Genomic DNA, 21892 nt, shown 5'->3' with positions numbered 1-21892 from the left:
TTTAATGTTCCTAATATTAAACAAGGATTACCTGAGCTCTTTTTTCAGCTCCATAGTTGATTCTTGGCGGAATTAAGCAATATACTAAGTACAGATATGTGTGCACTTGGGAAGTGAAGTAGGTTTTCCAGATTGTATGAGACTGGTTTGCATGCAGCACATTTTAGAGGTTAATCCTTTAATTAGGGAGTTTTCAGTAGAATTAAGGAACAAGTAGCTTTTGCTCTTAAGTGTACTTCTGTGTTTTATGGTTGGTACAAAATATAAGTTAACTTCTGTGTTTTATGGTTGGTACAAAATATAAGTTAATGTTCTGCCCTGAGATAATGTTATGATGGAGCAACTCGCTTCAAAAATGAAAAGGTGGGTTTGCTAGAGAAATACCCAGAACATAAAGCAACTTGTGAACATTATAAGGTGCAAAATAAAAAGTTAACTCCATAAAGTTAGCCATGCTTTTTTGTACTAAGCTTCTTTATTTCGATGAGGATTAAATTAAAATTTTGCTTACTCCAATATCTCGGTAACTACATAACCTAGCTCTATACACAGCAGAATGTTGCTCATACAAATGCAAGCTTACAAGAGGCTAATTTTCAGATATATTTACAGAAGTATGGCAGTTTAGCTTACTTATGGACAGCAGTCAAATTATACATGTAAAATGGTAAGCATCAGTTGCAGGATTCTTCACATTCATCAAATGTTTCATCCGTCCATTTTTCTTCATGTGCATGTAGACAAGGAAATACTGTATATGGACATGACGGATGTCTTATTACCTCCAGCACCATACAACCTTGTAACAGAATATTATAGTACTTTTTTCACACCTTGCCCTTTAACAGGAAGCCATCTATTATGTTGTAACCCACTCACTTAACTGTTAAATCAGATATGAAAATACTACATATCTTTAACCCATTATTAACAGCTTCTAATATCGCCATTTATGTACAGGAACTTGGCTTTCCTGTCCCCACTCCTGCCTTTCATAGCATGACACTCAGTAATCAAATGCATAACATTATAACACCAAAGATTTGTTTGACAAAGGGCCACATAAGGCAACTTAGAAAGTATGTGCTACAGATGTCTCGAAGCATTTTGTGGAGCAATCTAAGTTACTGATTAAAGCCACTATTACTGTGTTACAGGCCATTGCAAAACAGGCAGCTCTTGTACTGTGGTCCTTGACTTGTGACCCAGAAACCTTAAACACATTCAGAATTATTTTTCCCCATTAATAACGGAAATGTCACTGAATGGTGGAACATTTTAAAGCAAGTCAGGAATGCATCCGATCTTCATAACCAATGACAAAACTGGGCATCCTGAGGACAAAGATTAATCTTAACAGTACACATATGCCATGCTTCCACTATGTCGGACTTTGCTTCAATTGCTGGAAAATCACAACTTGGTTAACTTTGACAATAACCTTTCCCCAGTGGACAGATCACCTCCAAATACAAACAGCCTAACTCTATGGTCACACAATACTGGGGAAGGGTGGAACTCCAAAAACAGCACACAGAGGCCTCAGGCAATTTTTATTTTTCTGAATACCAAAATGAGCAACGGATTTCCAAGAAACCATGCATTGAGTAAGTACAGGCCAGCCGTATGCAAAGTGTGGATGTGTCAAAGAGTCTTTTGTATGTATGGAAGCCCAGAGCACAAAAGCTCAACATTTTAAGAGCAGCCATGGCAAAAGGCACAACAGCAAAGTACCATAATGTTCTCCCTACTGTAGATGGGCCCTCAAAGTACGATGCACTTCATTTGACTCCCATCCTGCAGCATGCTGCTCATCTTTTCATGGGTGCCTCTGCACACAGACTCTTGACAGTCCGTTCTGTGCCCACTTTGCCATGGATTCTTTGTGGGGAAAACACAACAGCAGTGAGATCAACTATCGACTTAAGTAGGCCTTGGAGGCATTCCTTTCATAAGTACCCTAAAGTCCCTGGTTACTGTCCCCTCATTGGCCCTGGGATGTCTGTGCAGTTAGTAGACATGGCAGCCCACTTCCATTTCTCTAAGGACCTATGATAACTGGCAGGCAAGTACACTTAGCTCCTCTGAATGCCCACTGGGGTGGTAAAGGAAAAGGATTTAGTGACCTAAATCTACATCTCCAAATCACCTTCCTCAAAACTGGCAAGTGTCACACTCATCCAGATTTGATATCCAAACATAGGTCACTAGCAACTTTGCTTCCAAACTGGTGAGTCACCCAAAAGAGTAATGACTTCAATGCAACAGCAAACAGACTACACAGTAAATGACTTTTTTTTTTGCTGAGAAGAAAAAAAAAATCAGCAGCACAGGTAAAAACTGTGGAAAGTGCTGGACAATAGAATATTTCATACTCTTACAATATGCATTTATACCTGCACACTTATATGGGTGCTGCATATGTGATAACCACCTTTTAAGATACACCAACAGATGTCTGAATGGATAAAAATGCACATCACTGTGGTATCATCTAACAACATGACATATTATTTGCCGATTGATCACTTCTCAGTCATTAGGTACTGCCTCAAGGCACCTTAATGTTAGATAACTGGACAATGGTTAACTGTTAAAGGGTAGGTAGAATGCATGCTACTTAGTCAATATGATACATTACAGTTACAGGAATACTGATGATTAGAATTATTTAACCAATGCATTGTATTGAACTTTCCTTACAGACCAACTTGCTTACTGCTACAGAGCCGGTTTACAAGTAGATACGTTTTCTCTGTAGATATCCAATAAAAAAGGGCCTTGTCAACAGATTTACCTAGTCGGTACAGCACAATGCAATAGATAAATATTGTTATTAAAATCCATGGACAAACTCTACCTGTCTTTACTGCCAAAGCAATAAAAGCACAGTATCCTCCAAAGGTTTGTTCCTCATAAGGCACTGATTAAACAAAGCAGTGCAGAGAGTTGCTGATATAACAATGTTATGCAGTAGTGGGTCAAGGCTGCTGTGTCTGACCAGACCAAAGAGTGATGCACCCTGGTCATCATGTCAGTGGACTGAAATTCATCATTTTCTCATAGCTGCTGCTGGCCATGTGTAATATGGCATATGAGTGACAAAGTCTTGGGTTCAACCTGCCATCCATCACATACTGGCAGATGGTGATGAAATTTAAACTGCTATGACCCTTTTAAGATGCTGGTTAGGCTTCATCCATCTGTAGATAAATATGGAAGTCTGGATTCTGTACATGAGCTATGTAAACCATTGTTCTGCTCTTTATACAGTGGTTAATGCTGTGAATCTTCTTTATAAATACCTTAAAATAGTTAGAATTTTGCATTGTCATCTACACATCATTTTTTGCATCCAATAAGCATGTCTCCTGGACATAATGTGTTTATTTCCCTACTGTAGAAACCATGTTTCTTTACTACAATTATTAAAAAAAAACTGCCCGCATTACTTAGCTGAAAAGTGTTAAATTTTTGAACTTCATTGTCATTAACTCTTATACAACTCATCTGTAATAAAAAATAATGCTTCAACATTTCAAAATGCAAATAACTGCTCATGCAACAAGCAAGTTATGGTCATGACATATTGAATGTTTCAGTTTGCAATAACTTACCACATTTTTGTAGAAGAAATAAAGAATCATGTTAGCAAGTCTGGTGTAACACCAATGTCCATGTACAAGAAGAAGCTTGGTTAAGTGTTTGAACTCAGAAATGGCAAAATCACTGGACATCACAGCCTACAAAGGTAGCAAAAACAAAAACAGCTTAGGTACTGTTTCAGTAACAAGCAATTCAGCTAGCAGCTTAAATGAAACAAAACAATATTTTTTTTTTCTAAGGAACAAATTAATAAGGTGCTGGAAATCAAGGTGTCAAAATCACAGAAAGGATCAGTTTTTGGGTCTGAGGTAGCAGAAAAGGTGTTCAGTCAGGTAGCACCTGTGAATTGAAAACACAATCATCAGAAATCAAAATTCATTTGGTGTTTAAACATGAAATAATGGGCTATTTAAAATATGCATACAATTGCTACTTCCAAAAAGATGCTTCCTATATCCAGTGAGTGGATATTAGTTTAGTCTGTTACAACATATATTTTATGACTCTTTCAACCATCCCTTCAATTGACATTTGCCCTTAAATATGAAAGTCATTTTTTGCTGTTCTTAGATTTAAGACGCGCACTACAAATAACAGTGGATAACTACTGTCCGATTAGTTTGCCATGTATTATTGTAAAATGTTTTAAAAGAAAAAGTACAGTTGTGGAAAATCTTATCATAATGGTAGATGCCCTCCTCTTCACTGTTGCAGTACTCATTGCACTAGGGAACCCCTGCCATGGGTAGCCTGAACCAGCAAGTATACCAAAGCTTTAGGTTCCTTTAAGGTACCGTGAAAGTCACACATACGCTCCTTGCATATCCTAGGCCATAAAGGTGACGTCCATTCATTCCTTCCTCAGAACGAAATGCCCCAGAAGGAACACCAATCCAAGGAAAAGAAAGGTAAATCGGTACATCCAGAAGAGAAATGAACCAGGGTGAAGGGAGGGAGTGAATACTGCAACAGTGAAGAGAAGGACACCTACTGTTATAGTACGATTTTAAACAACTATACTATGTCCTTCCCATTATACATGTTGCAGTATTCATTACACTAGGGAGAGTGCCAAAGCTCTGGAAGAAGAGAGGGTGGAGGAAGGACCAGCAGAGCCTACTAGGAATCCATTAAGGATGGTCCTAGCAAAACCAGCTCTAGCTCTGGAAATTCTATCCAACTTGTAGTGCTTAGTAAATGTATGCACAGAAGTCCAGGTAACTGCCTCAAGAATATAGTTAGTACCCAAACCCTTGAAAAAAACATCACAAGAAGCCACAGCTCTAGTAGAATGAGCCTTAACAGAATAAGGAAGGCCCTTACCATTAAAGGAATAACAAAAGGAAACAGCTTTAGAGATCCAAGAAAAAAACAGTCTGCTTGGGCACTGCTAATCCTAAGGACCTAGGTTGAAAGGAAACAAAGACCTGATCAGATTTTCTAATAGTTTTAGTCTTACCAGCATAAAATCTGAGTTATGCACATCCAATGTGTGCAGCACCTTCTCACTGACAGATTGTGGAGAAGGGAGAAAAAGTGGGCAAATGAGTACACTGATTAAGGGATGACTCATTCACGACCTTGAGCATAAAAGGAGGATTAGTATCTAAGGACACCCCATCATTATGAAACACCAAAAAAGGAGGACAAGCCATAAGGGCTTGAAGCTCAGACACTCATCTGGCAGAAGTAAGAGCCAACAAAAGAACAGTCTTCCAAGAGCAATGCTGCAAGGAAGCTGAAGCTGCAGGCTCAAAAAAGAGCCCAAGTCAATTTTTCCAAAACAAAATTAAGATTCCAGGGAGGAAGAACAGGCTTCCTGGGAGGCCTAATAAGGAGGACACCTTTGAAAATGTATTAAGATTCAAATCTAGAAGTTAAAGGAAGAGACAGAGGCAGACAAGCAGAGATAGCCGATGTGGGCCTCAACAGAAGAATAAGCTTAATCATTGTTGAGCAATTCACACAGATAAGAGAGAACCAATGGAACATCCACCAGAAGTGGATCCAGGTTATGAGAAAGATACCAAATTGAAAACCTCTTCCATTTGAATAAGTAGGATTTCCTAGTATTGGGTTTCCTGGCTTCCTGCAGGACCCTAAGCACGTCCTCAGAAAAAAGGTGTATGTGGAATCAAAATCCTATTCATCGTCAGTGTCAGTTGAAGAGTGGACAAGTGGGGGTGGTTGAGAGATTCCGTGTCTTGTGAGAGTAGGTGTACCCTGTGAGGTAACTTGTGATGACTGTCCTTGGCTAAATGCAGAAGATGAGGGAACCAATGCGGTCTTGGCCAAAGGGGAGTCACCGATAAGATTTTGGGAGCATCCTGTTGAATTTTGAAAAGGACTTTTGGAATGATGGGAGGGGGAGGGAAAGCATAAAGAAACATTCCCTTCCAAGAAAAAGATAGGACATCCACCTTCCAAACCAGAGGACTTGGGACTCTGGCACAAAAAAAGAGGAAGATGCCTGTTCAGAGGTGAGGCAAAAAGATCTATTTGAGGAGTACCCCACTGGTTGACAATGTTCAGAAACACATCCCTGTGAAGTATCCATTCGTGGGACTGAATTAAGAACCTACTCAGTGTCTGCCACAAAATCTGACCTGAGAGAATGTAAACTGCCATACTGGACAGCAAGTTCCCACACCAGGAGGGCCAACCAGCAAAGATAAGATCTTGCCCCCCACTGTTTGTTTACTTACCACATCACTGTGGTATTGTCTGAAACACCTTGTGAGGTCCCAGGAAGAAGAGAGGATGAAAAGCCTGAAGAGCGAGCAGAAGAGCTCTCCTCTCTGACACTGATGTGCTCTTTCTGTTGAAGAGGCGACCAAACATGCTGCACCTTTAGGGAGCCAAATGCGGCTCCCCCATCCCATGTCTGAAGCGGCTGTGAACAGCTCCTGAGAAGGAAGAGGGGGATGAAAAGGGAGCCCTGGATTTTAAGATAACTGATGAATCCACCACTGACGTTTGAGACAAGGCAGAACAGGAACTACAAATTCGAGGGGATATGCATGTTGAAGACAAACCATTGAACTTTCTTAAGGGTAATTTTGCCACAGGAAGTATAGGAATGTTGGAGTCCATAAACCCCAGAGCTCTCAGAAATTCTCTGGCTCTTATAGAGGCCAGAAGAAGAAGAGTTTGAAAAAAAGGACATGAGAGTTAAGGCCTTTGGGGTGGGAGAGACAGGGATGCCAGCAGAGGCACAGTCTAGATCCTGCTTCCCAAAAAAAAACATGGTTCTGAGAAGTAATCAGAAAAGACTTTTTGAAGTTGATTGTGAACCCCTGGCTTTGCAGAAGGGAAATTGCAAAAATGAAGATTTTGCAACAAGATCTCTGGAGTGGAATGCCTGAAACAGGAGGTCATCCAGGTAAGGAAAGACTTAGATCACCTGAAGTCTGCAAAAGGCAATCGCTTTTGTTGAACACCCTTGGGCAGTAGAAAAGGCCAAAGGGCAAAGCACAGAGCTGAAAATGGCAGGAAGCAACAAGCATATATAACAACTTCCTGAAAAGATGATGAATAAAGATATGGAGACAAGCATCTTTGAGATCCAGAGACACTATAAAAGCCTTAGAAAGCAAGAGAGGAAACAAAGTCCGAAGGGACAACATTCAAAACGAGGACACCTTCAGAAAAGTGTTTAGATGAGACAGGTCTAGAATTGGTCTCCAGGTACCCTCTCTCCTTGGCACTAGAAACATCCGGGAGTAAACCCCCCTTCCCTTTTGGGACACGGGCACCTCTTGAATAGTACTCCAAGTCAAAAGATCTCGAAGCACCCATGGAAAGGGCAGCTGTTCCTGAGGGGGCTGAGGAATTCCCATGAAAGGGGGGAGAGATTTCCAGACCATGAAATACTCCTGGTGGATAATTGACAGAACCAAGGAATCCTGAGTAATCTTTAGCCAAACATGGAGAGACAGATAGGAGAAGAGAAAGAAGAAAGTGGCTGGGAAGAACAGGATAGCCAGACAGCACCTACTTTGAGTCACAGAAGTCTGAATAGCCTTCACAGGAGGAGCCAGCTTGCCACCCTTTTTACACTTAGAAGGATGGTGAGATTGCCTGCAAACAAAGTCTGGCTTATTGGGGTAATTTCTTTGAAATTTAGGCACAGGAGAAACAAAAAAGAAGTTATGTACTCATCATAACGTTCCATGATTGTAGTCCATCTCACCCTTCATTCTTACACATGGGTTCAGAGCCGATCCTTGGCTCCAACTTGGCCTTTTTACAAGCTTAAAGTCTTCTAGTTGGCTCATGGCTAGATAAGTATCCCATGGTGCACCAGTACAATCCCCAGATCTTGTTTGCTGCTAAACTATAGAAAGACATAACAAAAACTATCCAGAAAGAACAACAATAATAAAACGTCTCCACTTGTTATGAAAATTTTTTCTGTCTCCAGATCCTTCCAGGGAGGGGATAGGAGGGTGGGTTCGTAAGAATGAAGGACGAGATGGACTACATACATGGAACGTTATGGTGAGTACATACCTTTTTTATGTTCTGTAGTCCAATCTCGCCTTCATTCGTACACATGGGGCAGCATCCCTAGCACCTTACTCTTGGGTGGCTCAAGGAAATATACTCCTGAGTACCGTGGAACCAAAAGATGTTCTATCCCTGGAGGTCAATTCCAATTTATAATGAGTAATAAATGTGTGAGGGGTAGCCCAAGTTGCTGCTGTATATTATCCAATGAGACCTTGGCTTGAAAAGCTGCAGATGTAGACTGAGATCTTGTAGAATGAGCCTTAATTTTGAAAGGTAAAGGGTTACCATCAGATGAGTAAATGTAAGCTATACAGCTAGAGATCCAATTTGAGAGAGTCACTTTGGAAATTGGGAGACCTAACCTGGAGTCGGAGAAGGAAATAATAATTGGCCTGACTTCCTGAATTCCTTGGTTCGGTGCAAATAAAAACGTAATTCTCTATGAACATCCAACTGATGAAATCTGTATTCCACTGAGTTGGAATGATTGGGAAAGAACACCGGAAGCTCTATGGATTGGTTCAAAGTGTTATGGGAACAGACCTTGGGGACAAAGGATGGATTAGTACTCTGTCTTTGTGAAATACCCTTCTAGCAGATGTGATAGCCACAAGAAACAAGGTCTTCCAAGACAGAAATTTCAAGGGAGACGAATGGGCTGGTTCAAGGGGTGGAGACATTAATTTGGATAGAACAAAATTCAAGTCCCATAAAGCAACCGGTTCCTGAAGGGAAGGTTTTAACAAAGAGGCACCTTTAAGAAAGGTCTTGCACAACCTATGTGATATCAGATTAGAATCGTGTTGACCCAGATGAAAATTAGAAATCACTGCCAACTGAACTCCGATTGTGGCAGCCGGAGATCCCTGGTGGAAAAGTTCAGACAAGAATTCCAATACTACCGGAATAGATGCAGTATAAGGGTCAACATTCCTTTCCTCAGCCCAGATAGAGAATCTCTTCCATTTACTGGTGTATAATTTACTAGTGGAGGGTTTATGAGAAGATGTAAGGATACAAGTCACAGAGGGTAAAAAAATCGTGAAGCCTGACTTGGGATGGAATTGGAGCAGCCAAGCTGTCAAATTAAGGGTGCGTAGGCTGGGGTGAAGCTAGCCTGACATGTGCGTCAAGAGATCTGGCACTGTGTCCAGAATCCATGGATCATCTAATAGGTGAGGCCCGAGAAAGGGAAACCAAACCTGTCAAGGCCAGTAAGGAGTAATAAGGATCAGTTTGCTTCCCAGCAGTTTTGCTTTCTGAATCACCTTGGATATGAGAGTAAAGGGTGGGAAAGCATAAAGGAGACTCAGGGGTCAATCGTGAACAAGTGCGTCTCTTGGTGACTCCTGGGAGTGGGGATGAGGGAGAAGTAGCTGCTGCATTTGGCATTGATTGGGCTGGCAAAGAGATCGCAGCAAGGCTGACCCCATCTGCGGAAAATCTGCTCCGCTATTTCCTGCTTCAGAGACCACTCGTGAGGCATCAAAATTGCCGGGCTGAGTTGTCCCCGGGATGTGTGTCGCCACCAGAAAGCACTGGGAAGATATTGCCCATTTACAAACCCGAATGGCCTCCTGACAGAGTGGCTATGATCTAGTCCCGCCTTGTCTGATGAGATACCATACTACTGACATGTTGTTTGATTGTATTGCAATCGTCCCAAGAGGAAGAAGGTCATGAAGTGCTTGCAACGCCAGGAGCACCGCCCTCATCTCTAGAACATTGATATGCAGATGAGTCTCGTGATCTTGCCATGTGCCTTGGAAAGCCCTACCTAGATAATGCCACCCCCCATCTGTGAGGAATCCATGGTCACAGTGGCAATGGGTTGGTAAGGGAGGAATGGAGTACCCGTAGTTAGCTGATTGGGTTGAATCCACCAACTGAGGTCCTTCTTGCAAGAGTCTGTCAGCAGTATGTGATGAGTTAAGGGTAGTTGTTGAAAGGACCACTATGACGACAGCAGCTACGGAAGGATCCGCATGTGTAGTCTGGCTAGTGGCACTAGTAGTATGGTAGAAGCCATGGTCCTTAGAAGCTTCAGAAAATACAGTTGTGTACACTTACCATAAATGTAGATATTCAAGTGTATTCACTGTTGCAGTCATCACATTTGGGTTATCTGCTTGCAGTAGCCCTCAGTCGGCCTGCTTATCAAAGTTTTGGGTCCTACTTCAGTTGCTGTCTCATATTCCATGACGTTAGGTAGTCAGGGGTATAAAGCATGCAGCCGACGCCATTACATCAGTTGTTCTTGCACCAGATGTCAGGTGCCCCTATAATGGGAAGCAATTATATATACAAGGTTACACCTCCAACAAAAAATCAAATACACCAAAATCTTTAAGCATAGTAAGCAAGAACAGAGGTATATCCAATAGAAGTCAGGAGGCTAGAGGGAGGGTAACTAGGACTGCAACAGTGAATACACTTGAACATCTACATTTATGGTAAATGTACACAACTGTACCATGTTCTTCGTGTTTCACTGTTGCAGTCATCACATTTGGGTAGATTCCCAAAGCTAAGGATGGGAGGAGGAAATCAGATAGCATTAGGACCAGCTATAAGGCTGTGCAAGACTGCAGTGGCAAAAATCATTTCTGGATTTACAGAAAACTGGCAAATGGTAATGCTTGGTGAAGGTATGTACAAAACTCCAGGAAGCAGCTTCTAGGATGTCCGTGGTAGGGACACCTCTGAGAAAGGCTGTAGAGATAGATGCAGCCCTGGTTGAATGTGGTCTAATCCCCTGTGGGGAGGTTTTCCATGGTGCTTATAGCAGAAATGAATGCAATGGCCTACCCATTTAGAAATGATTTGCTTTGAAATGGCCTTCCCCTCTGCCCCTGTAGCAAATGCAACCAACAGTTGTTCAGATTTCTTAAGAGGTTTAGTCCTGTCCAAATAAAAATCTAAGTTGGCTGTGCACATCTAAGGAGTGCAGTATTCGTTCCCCTTTATTCTGTGGATTAGAAAAGAAGGTTGGCAAAATGATGGACTGATTAAGGGCCACGCTGGACACCACCTTGGGTAGAAAGGAGGGATTGGTCCTGAGGGACACCCTATCCGCATGAAAAATGATGAAAGGCTCCACTGACATGAGGGCCTGTAATTCAGACACCCTTCTTCCTGAAGTGATGGCTAAAAGGAATGCTGCTTTCCAAGAAAGGAATTTCAACTCTACACTTGCAGCTGGCTCAAAAGGAAATAGAGTGAGTTTTTCCAATACAAAGTTAAGGTCCCAGACTGGAGTAGGGGCTCTCCTGGGTGGTCTTAAGTTTTTGGCCCCTCTGAGGAACTGCTTAAGCGGTGGATGAGAGAAGAGGGGTGGTTCTGTGTTGTAATGAGCTGAAATGGCTGAGGCATGAATTTTGATGGAGGAAAAGGAAAGGCCCTTGTGCAGCATCTCAGTTAAGTATTGAAGAATCTGAGGTAAATTGGGTGCTGCTGTGCCCATCTCCTGAGTTTGGTTCCAGGAACAGAATCTTTTCCATTTTTCAGCATAGGATTTTCTAGTACTAGGCCTCCTTGCCTCCAGAATGACGTCCAACACTTGCTTACTGAGGGATGGTAATGGAGAGATCAGGTAATTAGCCAGACTGCCAGGTTCAGGGTTTGAAGCTGTGGGTGCAGAATCTGGCCCTCTTGCTGGGACAGCAGGGCAGGGGTCTGAGGCATGTGCCATGGTGCCAGCAGTGACACACTGCGCAAAAGGGGGTACCCAGTGTTGGCATGGCCAGTCTGGTGCAATCAGTATCGTCCTTGGTCTGTCCTGTTTGATCTTTAGTTGTACCTTGGAGAGGAGAGGCAGAGGGGGGAAGGCATAAACTGATAAGTTTTTCCAGGTGAAGGACAGGGCATCCACTTTCCAAGCTTCTTTGTGGGGAGTCCTTGTGCAGAATTTTTCCAATTGGTAGTTCTGGGGGGAGGCAAACAGGTCTATATATATGGGCTCCCCCATTTGTTTAGCAACATGAATATCTTTGGTTCCAGTTTCCACTCATGTGGGTCCATGAGATTTCTGCTTAGTTCGTCTGCCAGTGTATTTAGCTTTCCTGGTAGGAATTGAGCCTGTAGTTGCACTTGGTAGCTCACGCCTGTGTTCCACAGAGCCATGGCTAGTCTGCAAAGAGGATATGAGTGGGTTCCCCCCTGCTTATGTACCACAGAACAGTGGTGGTGTCCATCTTTACCATAAATTGCCCTGGAAAAATGTGGTCCTTGAAGGCTGTCAGAGCATTCTGTACGGCTAACACATCTTTTTGATTGATATGCAGGTGCATTTGACTTAGGTTCCATTTGCTTGAATGCACTTCACTGCCAAGTGGGCCCCCCATGCATAGTCTAATGCATTTTTGTTAGGGTTTGGGTGGCAGGGGGTAGAATGAATGACAGTCCCTTGCTTTGGTGTCAGGCCTCTGCCCACCAAAGGAACTCTATCTGTAGACAAGGTATGAATCATTGCTTCTAGATCCTGAGAATGTTGACACCATAGGCTTTTTAGATAACATTGTAGTTTCCTCATATGCAGTCTTGCATATGGAATTAGGAGAATGCAGGAGGCCATGAACCCCAGGGTTTGCAGTATTTTCCCTGCAGATAGCTGGGTCTTTGTGGCCAGTAGTTTGAAGTAGGCTGTCAAACTTGTTTCTCTGGCGTGAGCAAAGCCATCTGAGAAGTTGTGTTCAAGCTTGTTCCCAGGAATAGAATTTTTTGGCAGGGTACAAGATGTATTTTCTTTTCGTTTATGGTGTACCCCAGAGAAGTTAGCAATTTCTGTACTGTACAAATGCCAGATGATTCAATAGTATGTCCTGGCTTTCTGCCTGAATTAGACAATTGTCCAGGTATGGATATATTTGGATATTTCTTTGCCTGCAAAATGCAATGACTGGAGCTAGGCACTTTATGAATACCCTGGGCGCAGTAGAAAAGCCAAAGGGCAGTGCAGAGAACTGATAGTGCATGTAGCCTGCTTTGAAGCATAGGTATCTTCTGCAATATCCCCTTATTGGGATGTGCAGGTAGCCTTCCTTTAAACCCAGTGTTGCCAACCAGGCATCCTTGCCTAGTGTAGGAAGAAGATGGTGATGAGTTAGCATCTTGAATTTTGGGATCACCAAAAATGTGTTTAGGATAGAGAGGTCCAGGATGGGATGCCAGGAGTTGTCTTTTCTGGGCACCAGGAAAAGTCTTGAGTAGAAACCTTGTCCCCTTTCCTCTACTGGAACAGGTTGAATAGCCCTGATGCTTGAGAGAGAGAGAGAGAACTTGCTTTTGAGCCTCTGCCCACTGATTTGGGGGTAGATCTGGCCAACCGTTTGGGGTTGGTAAGGAGTGAAAGTGAAATCTGTATCCTTGGGTAACTATATTTAAAACCCATTTGTCCTGGGCAATGAGTTCCCAATTTTTTGCCTGCCAGGCAATCTTCCCCCCTAAAGGAACAGTCAGTTCTGCAGGGCTTGGAATATTTAAAGTTAAGTCATTGAGACAGTTTACCATAGGGGTGGGTCTTACCACTCCCTGCTTTGGAAGTGGGAGCCCCCCAATGCTTAGTCCTGTGAGTACCTTGGGACTGAAGCCTGTGTGTTCTGCTGGTTCTGAGTTTGGACTGAGAAGGCCTGGAAGAGGCAGGAAAGGACCAATTTTTAAAGGGCCAATGCCTACTAAATCTGGGAGGCTGTATTTGCAGGAAATCTTTAACAGTTTGCATAGATTTAGCTTTTCCCTCCATCTTTTTAAGTACTACTTCTGTTTTGTTGCCAAACAGACAGTCTTGGTTTAATGGAGCATCTAGCAATTTAGCTTTAAGTGATCTGGCAAAGATTGCTCCTTAATCCAAGCATGCCTTCTAAGTACAGACCCAGTGACAGCAGACCTGCAAGATGCCTCTAGTGAATCAAAACCACATTGCAAAGTGTTTTCCACCTTGTTCAGCAGAATGCATTAAATCCTGTAAAACTTTATTTTCAGCACAGTCAGGAATCAACATCATTTTCTGTTTAAGCAATCCAATAATATGCTGCTGATACTTTAACAAATGAAACTGGCAGTTTAAGGCCCTAATGGCCAAGGTTTCAGAAGTGTATACCTTCTTATCCCATCTATCCAGCACCCTGGAATCTCTATCAGAGGGGGGCAGGATTTTTGGCAGCAGTAGCCTTAATGCCCTTGGTTCCCTGTGAAATGGTCTCAGGATCCGCAGTAGGATTTTTAAAGAGGAACTTTTGAGAGTCAGGTATCTATCAGGTTTTCTGGGAGCAGGAGGTAAAGAGTCAGGGGGCCAATCTAGATTCCGAAAAGGCATCACCAACAATGTCCAGTACAGGGGGGACAGCTAAGGGCTTGTGTTGGGGCAGGAGTAAGAAATCCCTAAGCCTCTTTTTAGAGTCAGAGTAATCCTGGCTTTCCCAGCAAAAATGCTCCCTAAGAGTATGCAAGGTTTCAGAAAAAGAGCAATACTCTGGAGGGGAAGCAGAGTGAATAGAGTCCTCTGCATCAGAATCCTCATAGGTAGATAAGGGTAACTCCTGGTCATCAGAGGAAACAGAAATTTCAGAGTCCTGATCAGAAGAATCATAAGCAAATTCAGTCCTAGGTCTCTTAGAGGGGGAAGGGTGGCTTCCCCTGATTAGAGTAATAAGATAATAACTCTGCTGGTGAAGCACTATTCTCTTGCACCATAGCCAAATTATGTAACTCCCTCCCACCCACAATTACCTCCATACCATCATGCACCCACTTCAAAGCTTTACTAAAAGCGCACCTAAAAACATGCTGGCTATGCCCTTGCAACTCCCACTCTAATATCACCCACCCCATCCAACCACTACCTTTCTTTCCACTCCACTAACTACCTTGATTATAGCACGCTCAGATGCTCATAAACCTAGTACTTATTATACAGCAGGAACTTCCTATTGTAACATTTGTTAATGTCTGTTATGTACTTCACAGATAAAGATTCTACTTGTCTACTGATGTACTATGTTCCTCATCTGTAAATATGTTGTAAGTAATTGCTATGTGAATTGTTAATCGCTATGTAATCCAATGTAACTACTGTCTGTTTATTTTAACTGTGGAGCTTTTCTCCCCGGGCATCCGCTGAAAATGGACACTCCCGGTCAACAAATATAAATAAAAATAAAATAAATAAATAAAGATCTTCAGCCATTCTTATCATTTGTTTTGTAGGCATAGAGGCCTGACCATGCGGTCTGGGCACTGGTTTTCTAGGCATGGATCGAGTTTTAGGCCTTGAAGAGGAAGATGGTGTCAGTTTAATATGCAAGTCAGTAGGCCTGAATACACCCTCAGCGGCTCCAGACCCATCCAGGGTAGAGACATCCGCAGGTTCCACAGTTGAAGCATCTCGCGGCATACAGAACTCCGAATGGGTCTCAGTAGAGGCCTGTGAATCTGAAGTAGTGGGTATCAAGGGCTGCGAAAGCGCCTCACTGAGTACCGACGAACTGGCGACTAGCTTAGGAGAAGCATCATCGGCAGCTTTGGACCTATGCGGTCTGTCTCTGTCTTTATCTCTGCGTGTTTTTGGAATGTCAGTAGTCGAGTGGCTTACCGAAGCCATACCTGGATAATTGAACCAAGTACCATAATATTTAGAAGCGTAAATAAACAGATAACGAATAGTTTGTTGTTTAAAATACGTAACAAAACCGACAGCGAGGTACATTGTGGTCAGGGCCTAAGCAAGGAATGCAGTACGAATGAAAATCTTTATGAAGTATTTGCTGTCCACAAGAAATACAATTATTAACTTTTACTGACTTCGGTTTAGAAAAAGAAAAAGTTTCCCCAATGGGGTACTTAGCTTAGTTGAAGACTTTGGTTCTTAAACTCGAAAAAAAAAAATTTCAGGAGTCGGCCAACCAGCACTTGCGAACTGCTTCTGCTTCAGGCACCGCACGGTAAGAAAGTCTGATGTAATGGTGTCAGCTGCATGCTTTATATCCCTGACTACCTGACATCATGGAAGATTAGACAGGAACCGACACAGGACCCAAGACTTTGATAATCAGGCCGACTGAGGGCTACTGCAAGCAGATAACCCAAATGTGATAACTGCAACAGTGAAACACGAAGAACATCAGTCTTGGCCTTGACTTTTTGGGGGAGAAGATGGTGAATTTGTAGTACAAGATTCTGTGCCCTTTCTACTGGAAGATGAGCCAACATGGCTACTGTGTGTCTATTTCTGCACCTATAAAAGTCACAAATTGAGAGGGCGATATGGCAGATTTTTCCCAATTTATAGTAATCCCCAATTGGGCACAAGTCTGCGTAGTAGCGTCCCTAGTCTGAAGAAGTAGATGCCTAGTGGGGGTATCAGGAACCAGTTGTCCAGATACGGAAACACCTGGAATCCTAGATGTCTCAGGTGAGCTGTCACTACTGCCATACACTTGGCAAACACCCTGGGGGCTGTGATGAGACCAAAGGGTAGAGCACGAAACTGGTAGTGACTGGCTCCCAGCCGGAAGAGTAGATGACTCCTCGACGCCCTGTCCATTTTTATGTGGTAGTAAGCATCTTGGAGGTCTACTGAGCACATCCACATGTCTTTCCCTAGTAATGGGGGTATCGACTGCAGTGTCACCATCCGGAACTTGTCCTTCTTTACAGATTAATTTAATTTGCTGAGGTCCAAGATGGGCCTCCAGTCCCCTGTACATTTTGGCACTAAAAAGAATCTGGAGTAAGTTCCGAATCTTACTTGATCTGCGGGGACGGTTTGGATGACTTTTTGCAAGCAACTTGTTGACTTCCACAGTCGCTTGATCCCTGTGATTGGGTGGAACATCCGGGATCCTCTTGGGGACATGAGGTGGCAGAGAAAAAGGTATGGAATAACCTCTGGTGATAATTCTTTGTACCCATCTGTCTTGAGTGATACTTAGCCAGTCTTCCAGATACAAAGTAATGCAACCCCCGACCGGCTCCAGAGAAGCGCAGTCAGGCTCCACATCAGGAGCGCTAGTAGGGCCTGCCACAAAATGAATCACGGCCTCCCTGGTTTTGCGGTCTGCCCCTGCCTCTGGGACATCTACCATTTCCTCCTCATCCTCTGCCTCTGAAGGAGGAGTCACCTTGTGCATCCTGGAAAAACCTCAGACTTCTTGAACCATATTTTACCACCCCTCTGACCCTTGGAATACGGTCTAGAGGGGACGGTAAAACATACTCCCATGGCAGAGAGTGTTTTCCCTTCTTGCTTGCACTGTGTGCGTGCGTTCTTTACCTTAGGTCCAAACAATGAAGAACTGTCAAAGGGGGAGTTTGTAAAGGTAGACTTGAACAACTCTGCAAAATTACACAAGCGCATCCAGGAGTGCCTCCTCAGGGAAACTCCTGAACCCGCTGTCCTGCTCGGTCTATTGCCTGCATAAGAGATCAGCCTCATGGATGAGTTAACAATAGAATTCAAGGTGGAGAATTGAGCAGACACCTTCTCAGGGACTCCCTCAGTGAATGTACCTTGCAGAGTTTCTCCTAACTCCTTAAGATCTCTCTCAAGCCTCGTAAAGTGCGTTAGATAGTTCATCGATCTAAGAGTAAATGCCGCTGAAGAAAAAATACGCTTCCCGTGTCTGTCCATTGTTCGAGACTCTTTACTCGGCGGACGGAAAGAAGAAGTCTCCGCTAGCTCCTTCTTAGTGGCCACCGCCACCACCATAGCATCTACGGGAACACCCTTCAACAAAAAGTCCTTCTCCTTGGGAGCTGAAAGAAATTTATTTGGTCTCCTAGGAACTGGCTCCAGGGCATTAGGAGTATCCCACACCTTCCGACTAACATAACAGTTCGTCAAAGGGTGGAGACATCCAAGAGGCTGAAGGTTGAGACCCGAAAGCCTTAAGGTACACTCCTTATCAGAAGGGGTAACAGTGGGCCAGCCGCACCTCTGCTTAAGGATCTCCAAGATGTCAATGAAAGAGACAGCATCATCAAAGGACGACTTGGGAGACCCTTCTGACTCCTCAAGGTCAGTGTCGGAAGTGAGAGACTCATCCTGGGAGTCTACATGCCTCCTCTTGCATGTCCTCTTCCATGGAGGCTCCTCAGAAGGATATTCCAGGGAGGTCTCAGAAGAAAGGGGGCCACCAGCTGGAGGCTCCTGAGGCTGTGGGTCTCTGCTGTCCAGAGAGGGAGTAGGTGCTGAGACTGAAGTAGGTGCCTGAGGGGGAAGAGTGTTGGCACCCCCTGGGTGGAGCTGATGAAGGGGTTAGCATGCTCCTCATCATCTCGAATGTCGACCTCTCTGGCTCCGAGGAGACAGAGGACGCCATCGGCTCTGAGACAGATGTAGGGTCTGAGCTCACCCTAGTTGACACACCGAAAGGAAGGCTAGGAACCGAAGAGGTCCAGTTCCAGGCGACCCTGTTGGGGCCGACCGGTGAGGTTCAGCTCCTAGATACCACGGACAGCACCGAAAGTATCGGAGCAGAACTCGGCTCTGAAACAACCTCAGGGGGAGCTGGAACTGAGGGTTCCACCAGTGGTACCGAGCACTTCGGCTCCAAAAGTCCAGCATGGCTCGGAGGAGAAATCACAGAAGGGATAATGGACTCAAGTGGCCCCGGAACCGACTGGGTTGGAGCCAAAAGCATTTTAGGTAAGGGAGATGACTTCAGGAGTCTCAGCACTACTCTCTCCACATCTTATTCCGATAAGCTTCTGGAGGATCTGGAAAGACAGTGTGGGAGATCTAGATCTCTGCAGTATGGGGGACCTTAATGTAGGGAAGACCGGTAAATGATCCGTAGACCGGCTCCGATGTCTGCTATCAGTGGTCGGCTCCGAACTGCCTGGTGCTGACACTGTAGCCATAGTAGAAGTACCTTCAATCGGTTCCAAACTCAGTGGAGCCAAGGAGGAACCAGACGTGTCAGTTTCAGAAATTTTGAGAGGCAGTTCCAATGCACCAACCAGCACCAGGGAATGCCTCTTAGAAGGTTTTGACTTGACTTTTTTAGACCTGAGTGATTTAGTAGAGGAGGAAGAGCTGGCTTAAGGAGACCTTTTAATATCAGTTTATTCTTTCTCTCCTGCAACACCCTGGCACTAAATGAGTGACAAATTAGACACGTTTCCTGTAAATAGATGGCCCCTAGACAGTACACGCAGTTACTGTGGCCATCCGTAATGGACATCTTCTGCGAGCATTTCACACACTTTTTAAACCCAGAGGGTTTATGATCTTTGATCTCCTTAGCCATCTCACAGAAGATGACGCCAATCACACAGAGTGAGAGAGAGAAAGAGAGGGAGAGGACTAGGTCCTCTAACTTAAACGGGCCTAGCCCTTAAAACACCAGCAGTCACACAACCAAAAGGATTATGTCATCTAACTTAAATGGGCCTAGCCCTGGGTAGAAAGATAAGGGAGAAACCTAGGTCCTCTAACTAAAACGGACCTAGAAGTGGAAAGGGTCAGAAACAACAAATTTAACCACTCGTCACACACACACCAGAAAAAATCTTTATGACAACTTAAGGGATAAGGGTTGAAGGAAGAACCCCATTCAGTTAAGGCAAATACAACTATGCAGAGAACTCTGCAAGAAAAAGCTAGTTTAAGCTAAAACACAGCACACTGAAATGCTACAGCTAAACTTTGTAATGCACTGCGCACACAGTTTAAATAAGCACAAACACGCCTAGAACGACTAAATATTAACAATATCTAAGTACTAGGGCAAAATGCCTGAAGAGAAACTAACTGGCACACAGGATACCAATGAGAATGATAAGGCCAACGGCCAAACGGTTCTCAACAATGATTATCAAACAGGAAAAATTACACCGCAAATAGCTATGAAAGTTGAAAAATAGCACAAAACAGTCAAAAAATTTAGCAAAATGTGTTAGACAGCCACGGCAAAGAAGAAGCACATCCAAATTCATCGACATGGCAAACGAGATCTAGGCATTGCACTGGTGCACCATGGGATACCTACCTAGCCACGAGCCAGCTAGAAGACTTTGAGTTTGTAAAAAGGCCAAGTTGGAGCCGAGGATCGGCTCCAAACCCATGAGTAAGAATGAAGGCGAGATTGGACTACAGAACATATCATGTTTAAGTTCCTGTAAAGCCTTGCCCTTATCCTGAAGGGAGTTCAACAAATCAGCAGCAGCTTTTCCTAACCGGTGTTTATCTAGAGTTGCAGCTATCTGCTTAGCCTTAACTCATTACATTCAAGTGATGCCTCCAGGTGCATTTGCAGTTAACTCCTACTGATGCCTCTAGGTGCCAAATATTGCTTGCTCATATTTGCATCAATACCATGCAATGTACAGTTTTAAAAGTTTAAAGCTTACACAATGGGAAATGGAAATGAATTAATATTTGACCTCTGCCTAGTGCAGGTAAGGTGATATTAACTGTTGTGTTTATTATATTAATTTATATAGATATAACTTTTTATGTTTTTTCCTAAATATCTCAACAACCAAGCAATACAGACAGAACTCCTTAACCTCATATGAAAGCTCTTAGCTAGATGAGTAAAATGCTCCTGACAATATGTGCTGATTACAAAATATTACAAACTTAATAGTTACGGTGTTTACTGTGACTTGTAAAATTCAGTTTAAGACCTAGAACCTAAACAATGCTACCACTATAACAATAGTTTATGATGAAGGATTTGCCATTTATACTTCTTTCATAACCCCTATGGTTCCAGAGATATGAATATTTGTTTGAAACGTGAGGACATAATTTGATTCTGTCAAAAGGCTTAGGCTCTGCCCATTGGAAGTTACAGTGCAAACTTCCTGAGCTCCATTGGAGTGAATGAGTTAATATTAAGCAAAGGTTGAAGCCGAAGCCAAGAATACCTCATCACTGACCCAAAAGCAGCAGCTCTAGAAGAAGCATCTGCTGCATCATAACTACACTTGCTGGAATGACGAGCCACCTGGGAGGAAGTCCCTAACTGGGAAAGGGCAGAAGTTTTACCTTCAGAGTCTGGAAGATCAGAAATCACCTGAGAGACCTGGGAAAGCACAGCCAGCAAGTACCTGGACATGCCCTAAAAGTCATGGTAGCAGAGGTAGAAACCTTCTTGCCTAGCCTTTCCATGGCTCTGCTATCTTTATCAGAAGGCAGTAACTTACGAGAAGGAAGCAACTGAGAAGGTTTGTCAGAAGCTACTGCCACCAGCAAAGGGTTAGCAGAGGCACACTTGCACAAGAACTTACAGCCCTCATCAGGTTTCCTGGGGGCAGGGGGCTGAGAATCTGAAGCTCTTAGAGGCATTAGAAAAGGCATCCAACAAAGCAGCCAAAAAGGAGGGACAGCATAAGGTCTGGGAGAATCCATCTGCACTAGCTCGTAATATCCAAAACTTAAGCACAATCCCATTTAAAGAACTCTACCATCCTAGAAAGAGTGACCCCTAAATGAAATCTCTTCAAAGGGAGTATCAGGACTGGTAGATTAATCTTCCTCTGATCCATAATCCAAAAGACAGGGAATTTGGCAGGAGTAAGCAATGGATCCCTCATCTGAATCTGCCTCCTCCTTAGAGGAATCCTGTTCTCTGGGTCTCTTAAGGGGGGTAGAGGATCAAGGTGGGGGCTGGAACAGAAACTCCCTGAGGAGGCTTTAAAGCCATCAAAGCACTACACAATGGTATTCATTACCTGTAGAAGAGACTTTTATTTTGACTAAAATTTGGGGAACACCCCCTGGGCCTCTCCAAGATAAGCCGCGGTGCCCCCTGAATGTCTGAAGCATACA

The 21892-nt window shown here is 43.6% G+C and overlaps 1 protein-coding gene across 1 annotated transcript in view; it reads right to left on the bottom strand.

Annotated features, from left to right (window-relative positions):
• Window positions 1–21892, bottom strand: part of ATP10D (ATPase phospholipid transporting 10D (putative)) — a 596301-nt gene that overhangs the window by 124145 nt on the left and 450264 nt on the right. Inside the window, exon 16 of the mRNA XM_044060391.1 lies at window positions 3618–3743. Coding sequence (XP_043916326.1) covers window positions 3618–3743 — 126 coding nt within the window. The remainder of the gene's footprint in view (window positions 1–3617; window positions 3744–21892) is intronic.

Source organism: Protopterus annectens, chromosome 2.part0 (assembly GCF_019279795.1).
Source record: "Protopterus annectens isolate FY-2018-M chromosome 2.part0, PAN1.0, whole genome shotgun sequence".
Lineage (NCBI taxonomy): Eukaryota > Metazoa > Chordata > Ceratodontiformes > Protopteridae > Protopterus > Protopterus annectens.
Note: the sequence above shows the minus strand (reverse complement) of the source record. Positions and strands in the feature narration are given on the sequence as shown.